Consider the following 22,276-nt stretch of genomic DNA (forward strand, 5'->3'; position numbering starts at 1 on the left):
TGCAACTAACTGTCATTTTCATTCACTTGCCCTATGTCTAAGTTGCTATCATTAAAGACTTAAGAAAACCAGCAAATGTTTACTGTATATCTGAGAAGCGGGAACAGCTAAGTTTGTGTTTTCTTTTTATTTATCTATTTAAATTCTTTTTTCAATCTGCTGGTTAATTTCTCGACTTAAAATGAACCTGGTAGCAAAGATATGTTAGTGTTTCTCATTATATGAATAGCTAAATACTGGTTCAAACTTGAAAGAAGACATCATATCTATTTTTTTCAATAAAAGCTTTGATTTATATCCTATCACTGTGTAAAGCTAAAATACATACAAGTTTATGGGAGAGGATTGACACATTGAAATTAAGTTTTCTGACTTTATTCTTGATTTCTAACTAAAAAATCTGACTTTGTTGTGGGAATTCAACTCAATAAAAACTTTTACAGGTCTTTTCTTTTCTTCTCATTTGGCCCTACTCGTCTTCTGTACACATTTTACACAGAAAACTCGAAAAAATACGGGTTACTTGAGGTAATTCTTTCAGGTATTTTAACCAAAACAATTACCTGTTTGAACTTGTCTAATTCAACCTTAGAAATGAAACCATAGGTATGAAACTAACGGTCCAAACGCATCATTCTGACGTCATGCCGACAAAGAGACGTGGCACGCGGACGGTTAAATCAGCAGAGCCGTTGGTTGAGAGCGAGCGAGACGTTGCTCTGTTTCGTTCAAGCAGGGAGGAAGTAGCCAGGAAGTCACGGTATTCCAACCTAATAACACTCATTCTGGACCAGTATTATGGCTTCAAATAATGGCTCAGCCGGCAAATGGGAAGTTGTGAAGAAAGGAAAGAAAAATAGCAGCTCAGGAGGAGGCAAGAACCCGACTGACAAGAAGACTGGCAACGGGGGAAGGAAAGCCCTCGGCGAATCTAACCAGCCATCCAGACGTGAGTGAACACGGCCCACTGTAGACCGCTGTTAGCTGCTCTGTGACCTAATTACCTCTCGGCAAAAGTTCACATTTAAGGAGAGGGATGGGGATACCTGTGTTGCTGTTTTCCCGCACTACAATGCCTCTTGAATTATTGAATTTTTGTTGTCTTAATAAAAATATTGTCAGTGGAGATGGCTCATATCTGCCATCTGATTTGACAAGCTAGCAATCGTAGCATAGCCTCGCGCAGTATCCCTACTTCCTACGACATATTTTTTGTTGTCCCGTTTGGTTTTTTTTGCCAGTTTATCTGCGTGGCTGTACTTGAGCTCCTGTGCCGACACGTTAATTTCAAAATCATAGCTTTCCGCCCTTCCTTGGCTCCATATAGCTAGAATGAAATTGCTGGTCGGCGAGTATGTGCGGTTAGCTCGCTAGCAGCCCTTCAAGCAGTGTGTCAACACAAGCAACGTCATCACTGAGGAGCTGTAACTGTGAAGCACCAGTTAACAGCTTTATGACCAATTTGTCTTTCTTTTGCTAGCACACTACTAATGGTATCGTCGGGGTGTTGTTGATACAGTGTGGCTGAACAACTAAACGTTAGGCTAATGAATAAGGCATACGAATATTTTGATTGAGCCTGAAGAAACAGCTGTCACAGTTTTTAATGATCAGTTATCAATCTGATGACTTGAATCCTATGTGTTCCTCTTTGCATGATTTATTCAAGCTGTCAGTAGTCTATATTTACTTACCGTTAAATCCAATAAAAGGAACAAACTAAACATAACATTTGTATACTGACAATAGGGATGCACGATAGTATCGCCACGTTATGGGTATCTGCAGATTATGGCTTGACTGCCATTTTTTTTACGCAAATAAAACGCTTTAATTATGCCTAAATGCTTGATGATTCCCTGAAAAAGCTTGTTGCTACGACATTAACTCTGCGCGAGTGTGCACGCACACTGCGTGGACCACACCTCTTCCATCAAGCATGAAGAAGGGTGCAAGATGTCAGCGGTATGGCAGTTTTTCAAAGTTTCTGAAACGGACAGCAAGGTTGCTATTTGCAATGGTTGCTTAGCATTGGTCATATGAGGAGGGGCCGAATCTCACTTATTCAACACTACAAATTGAAACCCCTATCTCAATAATCTACCAGTGGGCCACTACAATAAGAGTAGGCATGATATAATTTCCACTACAGGGGAGACTTGACGTTCTCTGCAATTTGGTGGGGGAAAAAAACATTTGCCTAATACAGAATATCTGTATCAAAATCGGCAAATAGGTTTGGAAAATATTGGCATATCGGATATCAGCATAAAATCCAATATTGTGCATCCCTAACTAACAAGTAACTTTTTGTTAGCATTATCACATCCTGGTATAATTCCTACCTTCATTGTTGTCCAAAAGCTACTGGGAAACATAAATGAACCCCACTGTTCCACTGGGTAGGTATGCTCTTCATTATGATGAACCAAGGACATTTACTAGTCCCATATAGATGACCTAAGTCTAGACATGTATTCATTTGCTGTTGGAAAAAGTCCCTAATAATTTACTTCTTACTCGTGTTAGAGTAGGATTTGCGTGAAAATACACCCCCAGCTGTTTAAGAAAATTGTTAAACCTTTACAAAATGAGACTTTGGAGCCCTTCATCTTAAGTTGGCCTTGCCACTAACATTTAAGGGAAGTTGGAAAAACATTGATGATCATTACAATACAGAATAGGGACAGTCCTATACTTTGAATAATGGTAGTATGTTTCTATCCTGGGTTCCTAGAGTCCAAGGGCCCCTTAAAGCCCCAGGCTTAATGTGTGTCAATCAATTTACAAGCACTAATTACCACCCCCATGATATCAGCTGACAAGGAAAGGGCCTAAAGGTGTGTCATGGTTTATTACATGTGATTAAAGCCCTGTTTTAGAGAGTGGACCATGTGCTGCAAAGTTTAAAGGTCTTCAGCTAATTCTAAGTTATTTTTAATCAAATACCACAAAGTAAAACTTGAGCAAGATAGTATTGGTATTGAACAGGTGATTAATAGGAGCCACTCAGCTCATTTCCCCCAGTGGGTTAATCTGCCTGTGGAAAGCATCTCTGTAATCTAATTTACTTTGGCAGTTGACTGTGTGATGATACCTTATTGTGCTAGCCCAGTAGAACATAATTACAGACCTAAGATGATGGATTGTCTTTATATTCAGCGTACTTGACAATCAGTAAACCCTGCAGAAACTACCCTTAAGTACCACACCCTCTCCACAAGTATGGCTGAGACTTAAAAAATGGGTGGCAGAAAAGATTAGATCTTACTCTGCCATTGCTGTTTGTTTATGCACCAGTTTTATCAGTGAATCAGCCTGACCAAAGTCTCCCTGCCAGATCACACTGACCATGACTGTGTGAGGTGGCATAAAGCTTCAGTCTAAAATAAATACTCTTTTCGGTGTATAAACTCTCTGGTGTAGCTTCAACAGGCTGCACACCTTTCTCTTAAAATGTTCTTCAGCTACAAATGTTTTGATTAAAACTAAACTCATAGAGACGATTGGAATTACAATCAATGAGCCTTTTTGCCAAATCTCTGTTCATTCCTTGGAAGGCTTCAAACACTTAAATCATGAGACTGTAGCTGTTGAAGTTATGTTCAAAATAATCCCCCAGCCACAAGTTTGGATCGGGGCTTTTGTATTTGTTAGAGCAGGCTCCAAAATCTCTGTGGGTGGTGTCATGTAGACAACAGAGAGAAAAATAATTCTTCATTTTTGAAAGAGTTGAAACCCGGCTAACTGATTGTATCCTCATTCTTAAATCACCTAATCAGATAAAAATGTAAAAATAGAATCATATATTCCTTGTCTGATTTCCTTTTAGATACATACCTTCAGCGTTAAAAGGTCATATTTAAGACAGCTGATATAACACTGTAGTCACTGGACATGTTTCACATTACATGTCCAGACATGTTATGGGATATCTGACATGGTCTCCTCTTTCAGCAGAAGTGATTATGTAAAGTCTGGGAAGTTATTTATTCCCAGTTTCTTTGAGGGTACCTTAATTTGAAAGGGGTTTAAACAATTTAAGAAGTCATTCCAACTGTTATTGGCTTGCTATATATTATTGTATTGATTTTGTCAGTTAAGAAAATCTTTACCTTAGACTCTGCATCATTTTGCTGTAAAATACACTAAAAGAATTCTGTACGCTACCGACATAATTTTAAATGTTTGTAGGAATCTTCCACATTAAAGTTGGTGCTTGACTTCTGGGAAATAAACAGCTAATTGATGCGACGTACACAAATTCCCTTGCATTAAATACCACCAGCCTTTAGACAAAATTTATTTGTCTTAAATAATGCAAGACCGCCAGACAAAAGTTATTATGACCTTAAAAACACAGAAAGAAATGTGATCAGACAAGTAAGACTTCCCTCACTGTGGTCTGTACTGTATTGTTGAGAAGTGCCTGAGCGTCGTTTGCTGTGTCTATATGTGAAGCATCCTGTCAGCTATTCTTCTGCTGGTGTGAGAATCCATCAGAGTCCACTCAACCCTGTAAGAGGGCCACGCTGGGTACTGAGCTTCTACTCAGATTACATCCCCCACCACACCACCAAAACCCTCTGCTTACAGATGCCGGGACTGTGTCCGAAGTGACTCCCCTGTTTACTCAATCACTACTCCTTGTATAGTAGACACTTTGAGCAGTACTAGAGTCGATCCCACTACAGTGAATGTGTGGAGAATAAGACATAAAAAATGGTATTAGCACCGCTTGCTGCTAATCTCAATTAACCATCTCCAAATACGTAACAGTTGTAGATGGTAACTTGCTTTCATTTCCTTTTTTCTCTGAAGATCCTGCTTTTCTGAAAATGTGTGGTACATTTTCGAGAAAACCTCACTGATGACAAATGTAGTCTGAACTGTAAACAAATGTGGGATTTCTCAAGGATGCTCAAACATAATGGCGGACAAAATATAGAGTGCAGAACAACAAGATTTCTATTGAGCTGTGGTCTTTAAACACCACCTGATCCAAAAACAATCTTTTTGATAACAACTTAATTTCAGCAGTGTTCATTAACAGAGTTTGATTAATACATTTGCAACACAGGTGCACAGGCCAACATGTATTATATAATGTTGTCACACATTGTGTCAAGACTGTGTAGCTTTTCATTACAACTTATGATTACATAACACATGAATGGTTCTATCTAAAGACTGAAGGGAAGCTTTGTGCTTAATCCTTTAGGGTTTTCCTTCAGGTTTCTTTTTTTTTTACTTATTGAAGATGCACCATGATAAAGGCCAATAAGAAAATTATACTAAACAGGGTATAATCTGTCCATAAACAGGTTTTTTGTCAGGTTTGCCCTTCTCCATATTTCTTTTTCTTTTTCTTTTTTATTTCTTTGAATGTTAACCTTCTTGAACTAACTCCAACATACTTCCCTTAGAAGACACTCCTCTCTTTATCTCGTGATGTTTGACTTTTAAATGGACTGGTGGCATATCTCCAACTGATTCGTCGGAGTGATGTAGTTCCTCTTTGCATAGTGATGTCGACTAGATTCTGAGAAACTCTCCCTTAGCAGTCGCTGTAATGATTATCTTTCTCCTGTTTAATTACTGCAGTGGTAGTTCATGCTGACAAAACCGTCTCTTTCATTAGGAAGGAATGCGGTAAACAAATGATGATGCCAAATGCTCGACACAAGTCCTTTTTGTTTGTTTTTTTATTAGTTTGCTTGAGCTGAAGTGATAAATTTGGTGCAACGCCTACGTCTGATTTGTCTGTGTTATTACTTGTTGTAGACTGGGGCAAATAAATAGTTCATAGTTTAACTTCAATCTTACTGATTGCATGAAAACAAATTCACAAGGTCAAAACCATATTCAGCTTTCAAACAAGCCAGTATTTCTGTTCATTGTTTTTCATTGTGATTTTTATTATAGGAAAGTAATAAAAAACATTATACATTTAATTTTCTATCACTGTCGAATTATTTTAGTTCTAACAAGAGTATATTTACATGCTCCCAAGGTGGTCCCATTTCCTGTGTAAGGAAGTTGTTTTTCCCACTTTAATATGTTCATTAGCGTTAAGCTGTAAGTTGGAAACCACATGGCAGCTACACAAATGTGATGGCTTTTTCTATCAATTTATTCATAATTTAGTCCCATACTTATTGCTGCACCATTATATTCCCTAAAACCACTAAAATATTACTTTATCTGGCCTTTTGTAGGGATTAATGCTAATAAATACCTTTTCTAACTATTTAGGTCACTCTTTATTTATTTATTTATTGTATTTTATTCAAAAGGGACCATGTACATTTTAAAACATAAATGTAACCATTTAATGCACCGTACCAGATTATAGCTTTAAGCTAATTTGCATCTGTAGTCCCTTGGCAGGTCAACACAAAAGGAAAAACAGGACAATAACAAACAGTACAGAGTAAAGTATACAACAAAGTTACCCGAGAAAGAACACACCAAAAGTGCAAAGCTACACACAGAGTAGCACATCCTAAATGCATGCTTGTCAATTAAAATCAAGCCATAAAGACTATAAGATGGGAAGCAAGGTCAATGAGTACAGAGCTGTGGACAGCAACTAACGGATTCAACCAAATACTTTATTCCAAATTATATGTGAGCAAATAATTAATATGCTGTATGTGAATTGATAAAAGTTTCTCACCATCAACCCAACACTTAACTTCATCAGGCATGTCTCTGAAAGTAAGAAGATTTTAATTATTTAATTTCATTCCCCGGGGACAATGAATGTCTGGACCAAATACACAGCAAATATTTGTTTTATTACTTCTGAGATATTGCATAAACATATGTCAGCCTCATGGCGACACTAGAGGAAGAGTCCGTGGTTAACCAAAGTCATCAGGACGCATCTGTCTGGCCACAGTATAATATTTTAATCTGGACCACAGTGGTTAGCAGAGTGACTGATATTACCATATCTACAGTGATGCTGTTAACGCTGCTTAAAGTTCTTAATATATGTAAAGAAGTCAAACCATTTAAAAGTTGTTGACACTAAATTGTGAAACAAAAAAACTGAAGGAAGGAAAAGAAATTAAAACAAGACATTGGTTTGTCCCCATCTTGGGTTCTGTCATTAAACAAGTGTAGATTCATATATTGTAAGTTATTGTCCCTTGTGTTAAATTTATATAAAGTCGGCGACTTTAAGTCGGATTACCATATTTCAGCTAACTCACGTTTCCTGTTACTGTATTTCTCTATAGTAGCAGATGTCTTGTCATGTCAGAAGCTGCTGTAGGAAATTACCGATTTCCTGTCACGTAAGACTATTTGTTCAGTAATAATAGACATGAACACCTGGTCAGGTTGTCTAATCCATCTGTCCATACTTTCATCACAGTTCAGCTCTGGTAATGTTTGAAACATTCACAGCAACAACTGGCTTCAGTTGGGCAAAGAGAGTCCGACTTCCTGTTGTGATGAGTTTATTTCAGTTCAGGGAAGTGAGGACTGATCCAACATTTGACTAGGGAAGTTCTGTGGTCAGCACTGAAACAAGTCCTTTCTTTGCGTCATAGCCCTGCGTTGTGCCGACACACACACACACACAGACCGGATATAGATTTAGGTTTGTCAGCAACTTGTAGAGCTGAATGATCAGCGAACAACTGGTGACCTCTGTCACCACAGACTCAGGTTAGAGGTTGGAGGTTGGATCTGACGGGGATTCTTGAGTGGACTTGTTGTTAAATACTGTAAATATCTGTGAGCAGCTTCATCAGAAAGAATTTTGATATTAATATATTAATGTGTTTTTCTTGAAGAGGTTAGCAATGTTCTTTTATTTTGAAAATCCCTTGACCAAAACAATTAGTCTGTGTTATAGACCTCTATTGTTGTATGTAAAACAAATAATAAAGCCATAATGTTGCGCTGGATGACTTCCTCATTACAAAGGACATGGCCGTTCTAGTTTTGCACTATTTCCTGAATTTTGAGTTAACTTAAAACCTGTCCAACTGTGTTAGAAGATGACAAAGCAAAAAAAGAGGTCTTTGTGTGGTTGTGGTCTGGTTTAAGGTTCGAAGTAAAGGATGAGCTTAGGGCAGCAGTAAAGGAAGGGAAATCAAAATGTATTGACACACTGACACATTGTTTGTTTTGGTTATCATGGGATTTGTTGTCAATAAATTACATAAAGAGTGATGTAAGCCGTATCCTTACAGACGTTTTTAACATCCTGGATATAAAATAAATAAAAGCCAGGATTGGTTACATATTTGATATTAGTTTTAAAGGCCTTATAACATCTTGTCTTGGCTGCGACGGTACCTAAGTAGGAAACTGCTTAGTAAACCTAGCAGAGTGGTTTTGGCCTTCAAAACTGGTCAGGCTCTAATGCGAGCTGAGTTGCAGTGGATGCAGTTTGTTTACAGATTGTGGTCTTAACGGGCAACACACAGAGGAATACTTTGAATGCTGCTGGTGCTTAACTCGGTGCCTTTGTGTTGCATGAATTTTGTCTGGGAAAATAACCCATTACGCAAGCCATAGAGGGAGGGTGTAAGCACTGGATGTGAGGGGAGTGAGCAGCAGGGGAGGGGAATGTCATGGTTTCATGGATTAACTTGATTTTGAGGACACTGGGAAGAAAGTGTTATGGACGACCAAAGAAGTTCACAAAGAGGCGACTAAAGTGCCGACTCATATCAGCACAGAGCAGCGTGATTAACTGAAGCCAACCTTTTTTTTTTTCTTCCTGTAGCACCCCTGAAGATGTCGGAGACTCTGTATGACGGCTTTGAGAAGATGGGAAAGAAACAGAACAAGGAGCAGGTGCCCCCACCGGCCGAGCCCGAAAATAAGAAACCCTCATCGAGTAAACCATCAAAGAAATCACACTCCAGCAATACAGTCACCCCCACAACTCACAGGACCCTGGAAGAAGCCATCAAAGCCGTGAGTAATGTGCATACCTCTCATATCGGGCCATTTTAGTCTTCCTGTCAGTCGAGACATTAAACTTTGTGAATACTTTAAAGGCTTTTGTCAGAAGCTTAAACAAAGCTGGATATTCTTGTTTCTTGAAGTTTAATGAGAAGAGAAGCAATTATTTGACTGCTTTGAAGTTTCTGCTTTTTGTCCTAAAACACCTTGTTTGTTGCTAAAACCTTCAAAACCACTGTTTTATAATCCTTAATAGTGGTAGTAACACGCTCTGGAAAACATTTAAAAGCCATAAATATCCTCATAAAAACACACAGGAAAAAATGCTGCAGTGTGACATCCTCAAACCAACTATCACATGCTCTAATGCGGTTTCATCTTGCCATAATGGACCTGTTGTTTCTGATCATACAGTCTAAATGTTTCCTCTGTCCCGCTCTCTCTTTTTAGTTGGATGTTGCAGACCTGAAGCAGCAGTTGGCTCGGAGTCAGACCCTGTTCCCAGAAAACCCATCAGTGTGGGTCAAAGACCTGGCAGGATACCTCAACCTCAATCTGACTGCACCAGAGGCTGAGCCCACACTCAGCAGCTACGCTCATGGTGGGTCACAATCACACTTTTATTTTGCTTTTAAACACTAAAACCTTTCAGGACTTATTTCTGTTATTTATTTATTTGTACTAAGGAGATTCATATGAAGAAAAAAAAACTGTCTTATTAAAACAAATGACGAAACGTAAAACATAATGTAACGTAAAATCCGGAATATATTTGCACAGGAATTTAAGTCTGTTTTGGGGGGTATCCTAGAGGGAAAAAGCTTTTTTATAGCTATTTATTAATACAAAACGTGTATACAGGTTATTTCAACACTATATCAATTTATTTTCATTCAAAACACATTCAAAACGAACACAGATTACAGCCTACCATTTGCTTTTCGCCATGTCGAGTTTGCAATCCTGCTAGCTACCGGTAGCTGGCAGCCTATGGTAACGCTGATTGTCGTGGAGGATGGTGCATCGGTAACCAGGATGCAGCCCATTTTTTAGATGGAAAAAAATATATATTAAAAGTGCGTCTTATACACCGAATTTTACAGAATATAATGTCCATGTTTCTGTCTTTTTTCCCCCAGACTACCCATACTGCCTTACAGGAAAAGAGCTGAAGGGCGTAATCAAAGGCCTCATCGGGCGTTGCACTGACATCCTGCCAGATTTCTTCGACCACTGTGTTTATACTATGCTCAGGGAGCTGGACAGACAGTCAGGTAGGTGTGGGCGTTTCTGCAGTAATGCAGTAATGATCATAAGAATTATTGTCATGTCGCACCAGCTCTCCTGATTTCTGTAACTAGTATTTCCTTACTTTCTCAACTTTTGTTTCTAGAGAAGTATTATCAAAGTCGCAATACATCAAAGTTTATAGGTAACAGTAAAAGGCATTCTAATAAAATACTGTAGTGCTGCAGGGATTCCCCAGCCTACAAAGCTCTCCAAATGTAAGAGAGCAGGTTTGTTTTTTTTGGTACAGCCCCCTACAGATGTCACATCATCATGGTTTTAATTGTTCTCATTGAAAATATAATTGCAATGCATCCTAATTTGTTTCCAATAATCGTGTCATTTGGCAATGGTTTGTCTGTCACAATAGTCGAAAGCCTTAGTTGTTTCAAGTGAAGTACTGTGTGAAATTTGTAGTTAAGTGTTGGACAGATTTTGAGTCACCCAGTCCTGTTCTGAAAGAATTAAGTGATGCAACATTAAAATTTCGTACATTTCTCGGTATTCTGTGTACCTTTTTTCCCCCTTGATTTGGCAATAGTGAGATTTCTGGAAATGCAGGTCAAGAGCAAAAATAAGTGGATGACATGCAGCAAGTCAAGCTGGACTCGAAACACGGTCGTCGCAATTGCAATGTCACCGGGACAACATTAATCAATATTTAAACCTGATTTGCTCACAGCCAGATAATACTTACGGGGGCAATAAGGGTCAAAGTTAGTGAAGAGACAAAAACCTTGGAAAGCACCTGACAGCTTTTCTCTTTCTCTGTTTTTCCAGGAGAACCTCTGCACGGCTACAGACTTTGCATTCAGGCAATCCTGCAGGACAAACCCAGAATAGCCACCCAAAACCTGCCAGAGGTGAGTGAGCGTGTCCTTGAGTTGTGCAGATAACTGGCAGATGACTGCTTCACTGCTGTTAAAGCTCCTCCAAGTGGTTCCACTCACAGCCTCAGCTCTTTTTTCCAATTTACTTGGGCTTTGTCTTTTGCAATAACATTTCAGCTATATTTTGTAATAACTCTGCTCTCCTTCTTTCCTTCCTCTCTAGTATTTGGAGTTGTTGAGGTCAGTTCAGAATCGACCAGTGAAATGTTTGACCATCATGTGGGCGCTTGGTCAGGCTGGATTTTATGACCTCAGCCAGGGTCTAAGAGGTAATGAGGGTTCAAACTCTTACGCAAATACACACATTTTCACACAACTAAGAAGTGATTTATGTGTCGACACAGTCTGTATTACATTAGTCCTAGTCTTTTCTCCCACTTACTCAACAATATGTGATGACAGAAATTCTGGGCAAGGGTTTAGTGAAGCAACAGTGCACATTAGAGCAATGGCACATTCACCGACAGCCATCTGTGAGGTTGAACACATGGCGACTTCAAAAACTCAGCTGCTGCTCCAGGTCTTTGCCTGGTATTTGGTGAGGCTTTGAGGTGGGTGTTAGTATGTGGGCATGGGAGAATGAATATTCTTGGATGATTACATAACAACCTGCATCTGCAAAAGAAGAATATTGAGTACCAGTTGACTCACTTTAAGCAGGGACAGACTTGATACTACTCATTTAAGGCAGTTTGATATGCTGCCAATGCAAAATTATGCTTATTATCTTTATGTTTAATCTGAATAAATCCACGTTAAGGAATCTTGTTATTAATCATTTAAAAAGCAATCAAGAGTTTCCTGTCTCAGCCCCAAACGTTGATATGATCAGGCTTGGAAAATGTACAATAACTCGACCTGATTGAGATATTTTCAGTTCCATATTTAATAGCGGGAAAAAGATTATACAGGTATTGGCAGCAGTGAATGTGTGGGAAAGAAAGTTTCACTTTAGTCCATTTAACATTACAGACTTATGATGTATAACACTGAAATACCTAATGGATGATTTATCTTCCTTCAACAACACACAGAAGAACTGCCTGCAGAGCTCATTCATACTTAATGCTACTTTAGTCCATCATTTCTAACTTTGTTTCACCGTTTTACTTAAATAATTAAAGCGTGCAAAAACAAGTCATGTATTTCTGCTGCAGTAGCTCAGGGGTTTTTGTAACTGAATGCTTAAAAGGCCACCATGTACTGCCAGAACCCAAAGATCCTACGATGTGAATAACCCTCTTTATGTGTGTTTCAGTGTGGCTGGGTATCATGCTTCCCGTGCTGGGAGTGAAGTCCTTGTCTTCATATGCCATTGCATATCTGGAGAGACTGCTCCTGTAAGTGTCTTTGACAAATCTGTAGCTTATTTTTAATTAAACATTTGTATTGTGGGGCGCTAGTTTAGCTCAGTTAATAGAGCAGGCGCCCCGTGTATAGATGCACTCACTGGATGTACTGATCGCAGGCTCGCCTCCCGATCTGCTGATCATTTGATGCATGTCATCCCCCACTCTCTTCTCCCCACATTTCCTGTCTCTCTTCAGCTGTCCTATAAATAAAGGCAAAAGCCCCAAAAAATAATAATCTTAAAAATGTGTATTATTATTTTATGCCAGCAACTAACAGTTATTTTTATTAATTATCCTGCCAATTGTTTACACAATTAATTGTTCACGCTATAAAGTCTTCAAATCCCGTCTTTTGTCTAACCAACCGTCCAAACCCAAAATACTCTTCATTTAACATCTTAATATGAAAGATTTGCGGTTAAACTTGTGCTTCATGTTCTCCTCCCAGACTTCATGCAAACCTGACAAAGGGATTTGGCATCATGGGTCCTAAAGAGTTCTTTCCTTTACTGGATTTCGCCTTCATGCCCAAGAATGCTCTGTCATCAAGGTAAATGTTACACAATGCACACACTCATACTCGGGAACGTTTGTTTCTTTGATTCATTGTGTAATGAACCCACGTGCACAGCGTGACAACACAGTGTAGGAATGCATGGGTGTGGAGAATGGATGATGGTGAATAAACTCCAAATTATACATAATTAAACAACCACATGATGTGATTTTGGGAAGAGAAGAGTAGAGTAACTGGGGTTAATTTGCATATACACTGATGCAAGGGAGGGAAATTAAGAAGATTGTTGTGTCATTTTTCTTTTTGTATTGGATGTTTGAGCATGAGGCTTGTATTCTCACTGGTCCCATCTGGAAAAAAATCAATTTTTCCTGCAGTTTCGATAAATAATGGCACTCTGGGAAGCTGGGAAATTGGTGTGTTACAGCAGCATTAGAGCAAATACAGCACTGGAGAAAATAAATAGACAGCAAATAACCCTAACACTAGAAGAAAGCAATTTATACATCCAGACACTCTACACAACAGTAATAAATTAATCCCTTTGTATAGTTGCTACCTTCTGTAAAACAAGGAAAAACAAGACTATATTTCCATCCATTGTTTTCTACCTTTGTAAAAATAGTCAAGCTGTTCTTGTTTGTGTTCAGTCTGCAGGAGCAGCTGAGGCGTCTGTACCCTCGACTGAAGGCCCTCGCGTTTGGAGCCAAACCCGAGAGCACATTACACACATACCTGCCATCGTTTCTGTCCAGGGCTACGCCACACTGTCCAGATGACATGAAGAGAGAGGTAAGACACACACACACACACACACACACACACACACACTTGAGTATATGTATGTGTAGAAGAATTTAAACTACATTGCTACTGCAGGTACAGAAGTCTGAGTGGAGTTTACCTAACTGCAACAGCATAGATCACGGCATATCATACTGTAGGTTGTTATAGCTTCATTATAGTGACAGTCAGGATAGCATATTGACAAATGGGTTAGCTTGAAGGGAGAGTACACACTCAAACACACTAACGATGTACATATATAGCCCCTAAACAGTTGACTGATTAATTGGTGGTTTGCTTTTTGGAAATTCAATTGTAAAATAAATAAAATGCTTGAGTGTCCCTGAGAATTAAAGAGCTATGGCTTCTTTAGCTGCCATTCTGCACTGATGTTTCTCAGTACATATACCAGTCAGAAACCACTCTTCAGCAGTAATACCAGTCCTAGTGGAATAAAAGTACGAGACAAGTTTTAAAGTAGGATATGGTCCTGATCTGATTCAGCTTTCTCTAGTGATTTATCATCATAAATAAATCCTTTTTAGCTGCAATATGTAAATTAAAAGGAGACATTTCTGAGAATTAAAGCATAAAGAATAAGACAATTAAGGGCCCGATCCGACAGAATGCATTTTAGCAGCTGGCGGCTTTTTTGTCACTGTTTTCAATGAGAGGCTTTTTGCACGCTGTTTTTGCGTTGCAGAGCACCTCGCGTTTTTTCCGCTCTGTGCACCTCACGTTTTTGAGGGAACGCTCTGAGTGCCTAGAGTTGAAAAAACTTCAACTGAAAGCAGAAAAGTGCCCGACGTTGTTGCCGTTTTTTCTCATTGTCCAATCAGATGAATGTAGAGGCGGGCCTTCTGTCAGTTTACAATATAACGGTTAGGCACTAACAGCTAACTGACAGCTAATGATTTGGTGGTTGCCTTAACAACAGTAGAAAAAAAAAATCAGGCCCTAAGCCCTCTTTTCTCTTTTTCCCCCTTTCTTTCACGTTTTGTAGTTGCTAAGCAGTATGACGGAGTGTTTGTGCGTGGATGTTCAGAGTCTGGGAGTGTGGAGGCAGCTCTATACAAAACACTTACCACAGTCCGGGTGAGTTACAGGCTTCTCTTTTCTTTTTAAATGTGCTAATAAAGAATAAAAAAGTCTTAATTGTGTAAGTAAAAATTACCTTTTAATGTTCCTGGATTTACATTCTGGTTGTTAATTCGTCTCTTTTTTTCTCTCCAGTCTGCTGTTGAACCACTTATTAAAATCCTGGAATATCCTGCCACCAAAGGTATGACTCCTGCCTTGAGGTTATAAACCAAACTAAACTCACCTCTGTGGAGTTCAAACAGAGCTTAAGGGCATGTTTACTCTCCAGCTTGCTCATAGAACAACGCAGGTTTATTGACAATATTAAACTCTGTGTAAAGCTTTTTTTTTTTTCATGGTATCTTGTGTCATCTTGTGTTTGACTTACTTTATTTTATTTTCCATCTTTAGCTCCGGAAGAACCTTGAAGAAACAATCCAGTCTTTCAGAGTGACCAATGAGGAAATGAAAGACAGCATCGAATCTCAGGAACTTCAGGAGTGCAATAACCTGTGCCAGGTGAGACTGACAGACACTGTACAGGCTGAATATAGCCACACGATAAGGACATGTTGGTCATTCTTCACTAACTATTAAAGTCAAAACAATTAAAGCTTGGTTTACGATAAAAATTAAATCCAAAAAGTGGTCTACATCTCTATATCATCACGGATGGATTCATCAGGGCTTAAAGTATTCCGGCACCGTGCCGGATTTCCGGCGTGCAGCGTTTGGCTGCGGAAAAAAAATTGTCCTGTATTTGAAGAAAATTGTCTTGATATCACTTTCGAGTTCATGAGTTCATCTGCCAATGATATGAGAGGAACACAACTCTCCCTCTCTCAAACTAACATTATTAGCCAATCAGAAGTAGAATGGAGCGGGTCTGGGAAAAATGTGCTTCAACCCGAAAGAAATATATGCAACTAGCGGTAAAAAAGTGCTACCACGTCACAAATCCGACCCCGCTCATAAAGCAGCTGTTCGCGCTCTTCAACACACAACACGATTGCCGGGAGCAACAACCACAGCTGACGTACCGGCATCAATGACTGACCGTGTGTGTGACTTGAAAATACGTGTGTGCACGTTCATCGGAGAACACGACTTGTCTTTCAAGCTCTCTTTATGCAAAAAAACAGGGGTGTAGTGGACAGTATGATCTAAAAATATTGATCATTTTTAGCCTCATGTGTGTTCATACATGCATGTAGTATTCTTTGTGATGTTGTCATAAGAATAGCGTTCCCCCACTTAGATAATTCCCACTACACCACGGATTGTCACCTTGTGATCGTAGGTCAGCTTGTAACCCGTCAAGGACAAAGCTTAGCAGCAAAACTTGATATCAAAAGTATCCTAAATGCTACATGTGTTGCTACCCACACACACACACACACAAAAAAGTTCAGGCTCAGGATTTTCTTTTGCTTTAACCCCTGATTCATTCATAGCCTTTGAATTTGACCTGCAGTTAACAAGTTATGCATTTTTTTAAACACATCAGGGACACATTTATTTAAAAAGCAGATTTTTTTTATTATGAATGAAGCAAACGCTTCATCTGTGCCTCAATGTTTCCTCTCCTGTCTTCAGAATCTGCAGGTAAAGATGCGTGGTCGTGGGTTCCCCTGGTCCAAACTGCTCATGGTTCTGTTCGTGTTTGCTGCCGGCTTCATCGCTCAAGACATCAGATCCCAGGGCTCCTTTGCAGGTATGTCACAGTCCTGTTTACTCATCACAACAACTAGTCTTCATTTTTTAAAATCATTGTCTTTTTTTACTTTTTCAGTGACTTTTAGTGTTGTTGTTTTTTTCAGATTCCACCACAGCCAGGCATCTGCGCAACTCAGGGGTCACAGCCGTATCTCAGCAGGCGTGGGGGAAAATAACAGTGTACTCCAAACAGGGCTTCAGGTACAAACTCAAACATCCGTTCTTATCACCTAACGTGTGTGTAGAGCAAACCTTTTACCATTCAACATGCCCTCTCCTCTGACAAACTAACCTATTACCCACAGTGTGCCAGTTACTGGTAGAATTGGTCTGTGGCTCTTTGTTAGACTTTGTCCCTTTTGACTTTTGTACACTCTGTCTGATAAGTGACCAGTCAAACCAATGCATGAAAATAGATCCGTGTCAATTACGTAACCGATTACTTCCTGTATTCTTTCTTGGCTCAAGTATCTGCATGCAACCTCGAACTAATTGTTACTATTTTATGGGTAAAATGGACGAAGGGGCAATGACAAACGTTTTAACTCTCTTGATTGTTAAGTAGTATTTATTTCAATTAACCCTTTTAATTGTCTTTGTGTTTTTTCTGATCCTCTGTAGCTGGTTGGAGACAAATACTCCTCATTATTACTCTGAGTGCGTGCGGGTTTTGGGGCCACTTATGGAACAAGGTTTAGAAAAGGCAAAAACAGCAGCCATCTTCGTCTCTGAAAACACCACGCAGCTTATTCTCTGGGTCAAAGAAAAGACGCCCCTGGCCATAGAATGGGTAAGGCTGTGCAGAAATAAACCGTCACCTATGATTGTCATTGTCTCTTGAAATAAAGAGTCGGAGCTAACACGATAATTCACCCTTATATTTAATGTAATTTCTTCCCTCTGTGTATCTGTGCTCAGGTGAACACCAACACCCCGGACAGTGTGTTCCAGCTGTTGGCGTATTTAAAGGAGCTCCTGCTCTCTCTGCATCAGAACTACATCCTGCCAGCGCTGGTGTACATATCTGAGCTTCTACAACGAGCGTGGACAAACCTACAGGACTCTTGCAAGTCAGTACTTTGAGGGACACATTTTTCCTGTTTGTATAAAGCCTTGTTAAATTTATTTTTTTCTTCATTCTCTGGTTACTTTAGTTTTTGCAATGTAATGCAAATGTTTTTGAACTGGTAGTTAACAGCATATTGGTGTGAACATTGCATGTGGTGTGAACATGATGGCAACCATATCAGATTAAAAGAATTTAATCTTTGAAACTGCACAAATGATAACAAGTTAGATTATGGTTTAGGTACTTTTTTAAGAGTACATGAAAAGTGCTTGAATTTTACTGAATTGTATTAAAAATAACTGTAAATCCAGTATGGACAGAAACCATACAGTTATTTTTTTAACTGGAAAATTCTAGTAGAAAATAAAACAAACAAATATGCTTTTCCTCGTCTTTCCTGCAGCGGTGAGGTGTCTGTATCGTGTCTGCAGCAGCACGCTGTGTCCTTCACCAACTCAACGTGGCAGCTCCTCCAACACACGACCTCGGCCATCAAGACGTGGGCTCAGGAGCTGCTGACACGAGCGTGATAGCATCAGAGACACTGACTAATTTACACACACGTAGAGTTATATATACACACACACACACTCACTGACCCAATCTGAGGCGGCCTTTCAGAGCGTCGGCTCTCCTCTAAAAGCCGTGATTGGACACTGTGGGGTCAAACAAACTGTCACTCAAAAAGGACCCTTCTCTCTCTTGTTTTGGCTAAATTTTTAAATCAGTTTGCTGTTGTATAGATGTTTTTTTCTACAAATCCTTTTGTCACTGCTGGATGCAGAGGTCGTTTCTCTCTCTCTATCCCTGAGTTTTCTACTGCAAATGTCAGCTTTTGCTTTAACCTTTTGGGTTAAACAAACTGCGTAATTTATAGAAAATGTAGGTTTGTAGATGATTTATAAACCATTTTTATTTAAAGATATAAAAGAAAGTGTTAAGTGAAAAACGTGGTAAAGGGCAGGGAAAAGACCAAAAAACATATTCCACACTTCTCGAAGCCACTGAAGACCTTGTCAGCTTAATTCTGATTCATTTTGTCCACATTTTGTCCGGCTCACTGTGAAGTCAGGAGCAGAGTGGTTGTGTGTGTCAGGCTCATTAAAGCTTTCATCAAAGCTTTTATCAAACCTCACAATTATGAAAAAAAACAACAGGAAAGATCTTGTGTTGAGAGGGTCACATCTGCTGGTGGATTGACTCCTGAAGATTTGGAGTGGACAGCATTATTGAAAACAGGACACAGTGAGCCTTACACCAGTCTAAAAGTTCCAGAAGAAGATGAAGAAGAAATCTACCTGCTGTCTCGTCTGTTGTGCACAATTTCTCGTCTTCTCTTTGCTGCATCTACATCTGTTTTTCGTGCTTTTTTTTAATATGCCATCAGTAGCTCAACACCTGAGCTAAGCGCAGCACTGCAGTCGTGTACTCATACTTGAAGGCTGATGATATTCTGTGTAGATGTGTGTTTGTGTGTGTGTGCCTGCGTGGCCCAACAAGATAATTTTTAACAATGGGATCATGATTAAACCCGTGCCAACCTCCTCATGTATGCAGAAATGTATAGAATAATAAGAATGAACCTCTCCTTGCAAGCTTAACATGTCTGACCAGCTCATTCACCAACCCATCGTTTAAAGCAAGATATATGGATGGACATAGCAGAGAATAATGTCTTACTTTGTAATGTAAATGATTTATAATAAAGACTTCAACCCCAGTGACTGCTTTTGTATGAATGGGTAATCTGTTTTTCTCCAGTAAGAAAAGTTCAGTAAATTATATCACCAGAGGCTCCAAAATCATCTAAAGTGTTGATTTTAATATCTACAAATTCTTAACAAATCAGCATCTCCCTCAACTTAAGATCATGTGATTTGATTAAAAGCTCCAGAGCAGCTACTTAATGGACCTTGTTGATTCATCAGCTGCTGTTTTCAAACTGAGTAATGGGCTTTGAATCTTCAGAATAATCGTAACATTATGCCTAATTTTTACTATGTATCATTGTTTTTGGTGTCTTTTCACCTGCACTGTATTAGTTAAATTCAAAGTATAAATTTGATTTTCACCAGAATGTTTAATTGAAACATGTATTAGTAAAAGCTCATGAATGACACATAAATAGGCCTACAGCTTCCACCAAATAAAATCACAAAGTAACAATGATAGATTACAAACCTCTATCTCCTTTTGGTAATTTCTAAAACAAATCGAAACAGGCAGGAGGATAGGCGAACTGTGTGGATCAGGAGCCCCTTGCAGTGTTGCCAGATTGGGCTGGTTTCCGCCCAATTGGGTTTATTTTAATTACCTTGGGCTGGAGAAAATAGCGTTGGGCTGGTAGATCAATTTTGGGCTTGAACACCAAACATCATTTTATACTCAAAAACAATGATTTTGTGGTTCCACTCACTCATTGTTTAGCGGCACCTGACCCCTATCCGACTGTTTCCGAGCCTCCAATCGCGTCCTCCCAATTTCAGCTTTCAAAGCCAATTGCGTCACGGGGATTTCAGAATTTTCATCTTTCCCAACCAATGGCGCTCAGAGGATTTCAGCTTTCTAGCTCCCGCCCCCCTCCTGCTTTCAGCCAATCTTAGCCACGCAAGTTCAACTTTCTACGGGGTAATTGTCTGCACCGGATGTCATTTGATTAATAATTTTTGGCATCATTTTTCTTATTTATTTTGTTGTGTTCATTAATTGTCGTTCTATAATTTTGTGTGCGTGTGAGTGGAGATGGGGTGCGTAAAAGAGAGGGTTTGGGGGGTGGGACGTCTTTGTTAGTTAGTAATAGTAGTTGTAATTGGGCTGGAAACTGTCAATCTGATCTGGCAACACTGCCCCCTAGTATGTTGATTTGGCCTTGCAAAATAGGAGCAGGTACTTTGTTCCTGTGTAGCATAAATCGTAACGTGGATTATGGGATCAATTATGTGGTAAACATGTTCCTCTATTGCTTCCATCCCCTTCGATTGCGGGCACCTCACCCCTATCCGACTGTTTCCGAGCCTCCAATCGCGTCCTCCCAATTTCAGCTTTCAAAGCCAATCGCGTCACGGGGATTTCAGAATTTTCATCTTTCCAAACCAATGGCGCTCAGAGGATTTCAGCTTTCTAGCTCCCGCCCCCCTCCTGCTTTCAGCCAATCGTAGCCACGCAAGTCCAACTTTCTGCGGGGTAATGGTCTGCACCGGATGTCATTTGATTAATAATTTTTGGCATCATTTTTCTTATTTATTTTGTTGTGTTCAATTAATTGTCGTTCTATAATTTTGTGTGAGTGGAGATGGGGTGCGTGAAAGAGAGGGTTTGGGGGGTGGGACGTCTTTGTAAGTTAGTAATAGTAGTTGTAATTGGGCTGGAAACTGTCAATCTGATCTGGCAACACTGCCCCCTAGTATGTTGATTTGGCCTTGCAAAATAGGAGCAGGTACTTTGTTACTGTGTAGCATAAATCGTAATGTGGATTATGGGATCAATTATGTGGTAAACATGTTCTTCTATTACTTATATCCCCTTCTAGCGGCACCTGACCCCTTTCCGACTGTTTCCGAGCCTCCAATCGCGTCCTCCTAATTTCAGCTTTGAAAGCCAATTGCGTCACCGGGATTTCAGAATTTTCATCTTTCCCAACCAATGGCGCTCAGGGGATTTCAGCTTTCTATTTCCCGCCCCCCTCCTGCTTTCAGCCTATCTTAGCCACGCAAGTCCAACTTTCTGCGGGGTTCACCTGACCCCAATCCGACTGTTTCCGAGCCTCCAATCGCGTCCTCCCAATTTCAGCTTTCAAAGCCAATTGCGTCACCGGGATTTCAGAATTTTCATCTTTCCCGACCAATGGTGCTCAGAGGATTTCAGCTTTCTAGCTCCCGCCCCCCTCCTGCTTTCAGCCAATCTTAGCCACGCAAGTCCAACTTTCTGCGGTGTAATGGTCTGCACCGGATGTCATTTGATTAATAATTTTTGGCATCATTTTTCTTATTTATTTTATTGTGTTCATTAATTGTCGTTCTATAATTTTGTGTGCGTGTGAGTGGAGATGGGGTGCGTGAAAGAGAGGGTTTGGGGGGTGGGACGTTTTTGTTAGTTAGTAATAGTAGTTGCAATTGAGCTGGAAACTGTCAATCTGATCTGGCAACACTGCCCCCTAGTTTGTTGATTTGGCCTTGGAAAAAATGAGCAGGTACTTTGTTCCTGTGTAGCATAAATCGTAACGTGGATTATGGGATCGATTATGTGCTAAACATGTTCTTCTATTGCTTACATCCCCTTCGACCTATCCGACTGTTCCCGAGCCTCCAATCACGTCCTCCTAATTTCAGTTTTGAAAGCCAATTGCGTCACGGGGATTTCAGAATTTTCATCTTTCCCAACCAATGGCGCTCAGAGGATTTCAGCTTTCTAGCTCCCGCCCCCCTCCTGCTTTCAGCCAATCTTAGCCACGCAAGTTCAACTTTCTGCGGGGTAATTGTCTGCACCGGATGTCATTTGATTAATAATTTTTGGCATCATTTTTCTTATTTATTTTGTTGTGTTCAATTAATTGTCGTTCTATAATTTTGTGTGCGTGTGAGTGGAGATGGGCTGAGATAATTGGGCTGGAAACTGTCAATCTGATCTGGCAACACTGCCCCCTAGTATG

At 39.8% G+C, this 22,276-nt stretch overlaps 1 protein-coding gene across 1 annotated transcript; it reads left to right on the plus strand.

The window, feature by feature from the left end:
- Positions 1-704: 704 nt before the first annotated feature.
- On the plus strand, positions 705-19,352 carry tmem214 (transmembrane protein 214). The gene is made up of 17 exons (XM_069657790.1): positions 705-949; positions 8,750-8,943; positions 9,382-9,532; positions 10,071-10,205; positions 10,999-11,081; positions 11,272-11,377; positions 12,367-12,448; positions 12,909-13,010; positions 13,628-13,769; positions 14,767-14,858; positions 14,997-15,045; positions 15,255-15,362; positions 16,440-16,557; positions 16,664-16,760; positions 17,181-17,349; positions 17,478-17,629; positions 18,032-19,352. The coding sequence occupies exons 1-17, from the start codon at positions 799-801 to the stop codon at positions 18,156-18,158; spliced, it is 2,058 nt and encodes a 685-aa protein (XP_069513891.1). The 5' UTR covers positions 705-798; the 3' UTR covers positions 18,159-19,352.
- Positions 19,353-22,276: the final 2,924 nt, after the last annotated feature.

The sequence above is a fragment of the Semicossyphus pulcher genome, unplaced genomic scaffold, assembly GCF_022749685.1.
Source record: "Semicossyphus pulcher isolate SPU_LCO1_2020_fin unplaced genomic scaffold, fSemPul1.0.p SCAF_11, whole genome shotgun sequence".
Lineage (NCBI taxonomy): Eukaryota > Metazoa > Chordata > Actinopteri > Labriformes > Labridae > Semicossyphus > Semicossyphus pulcher.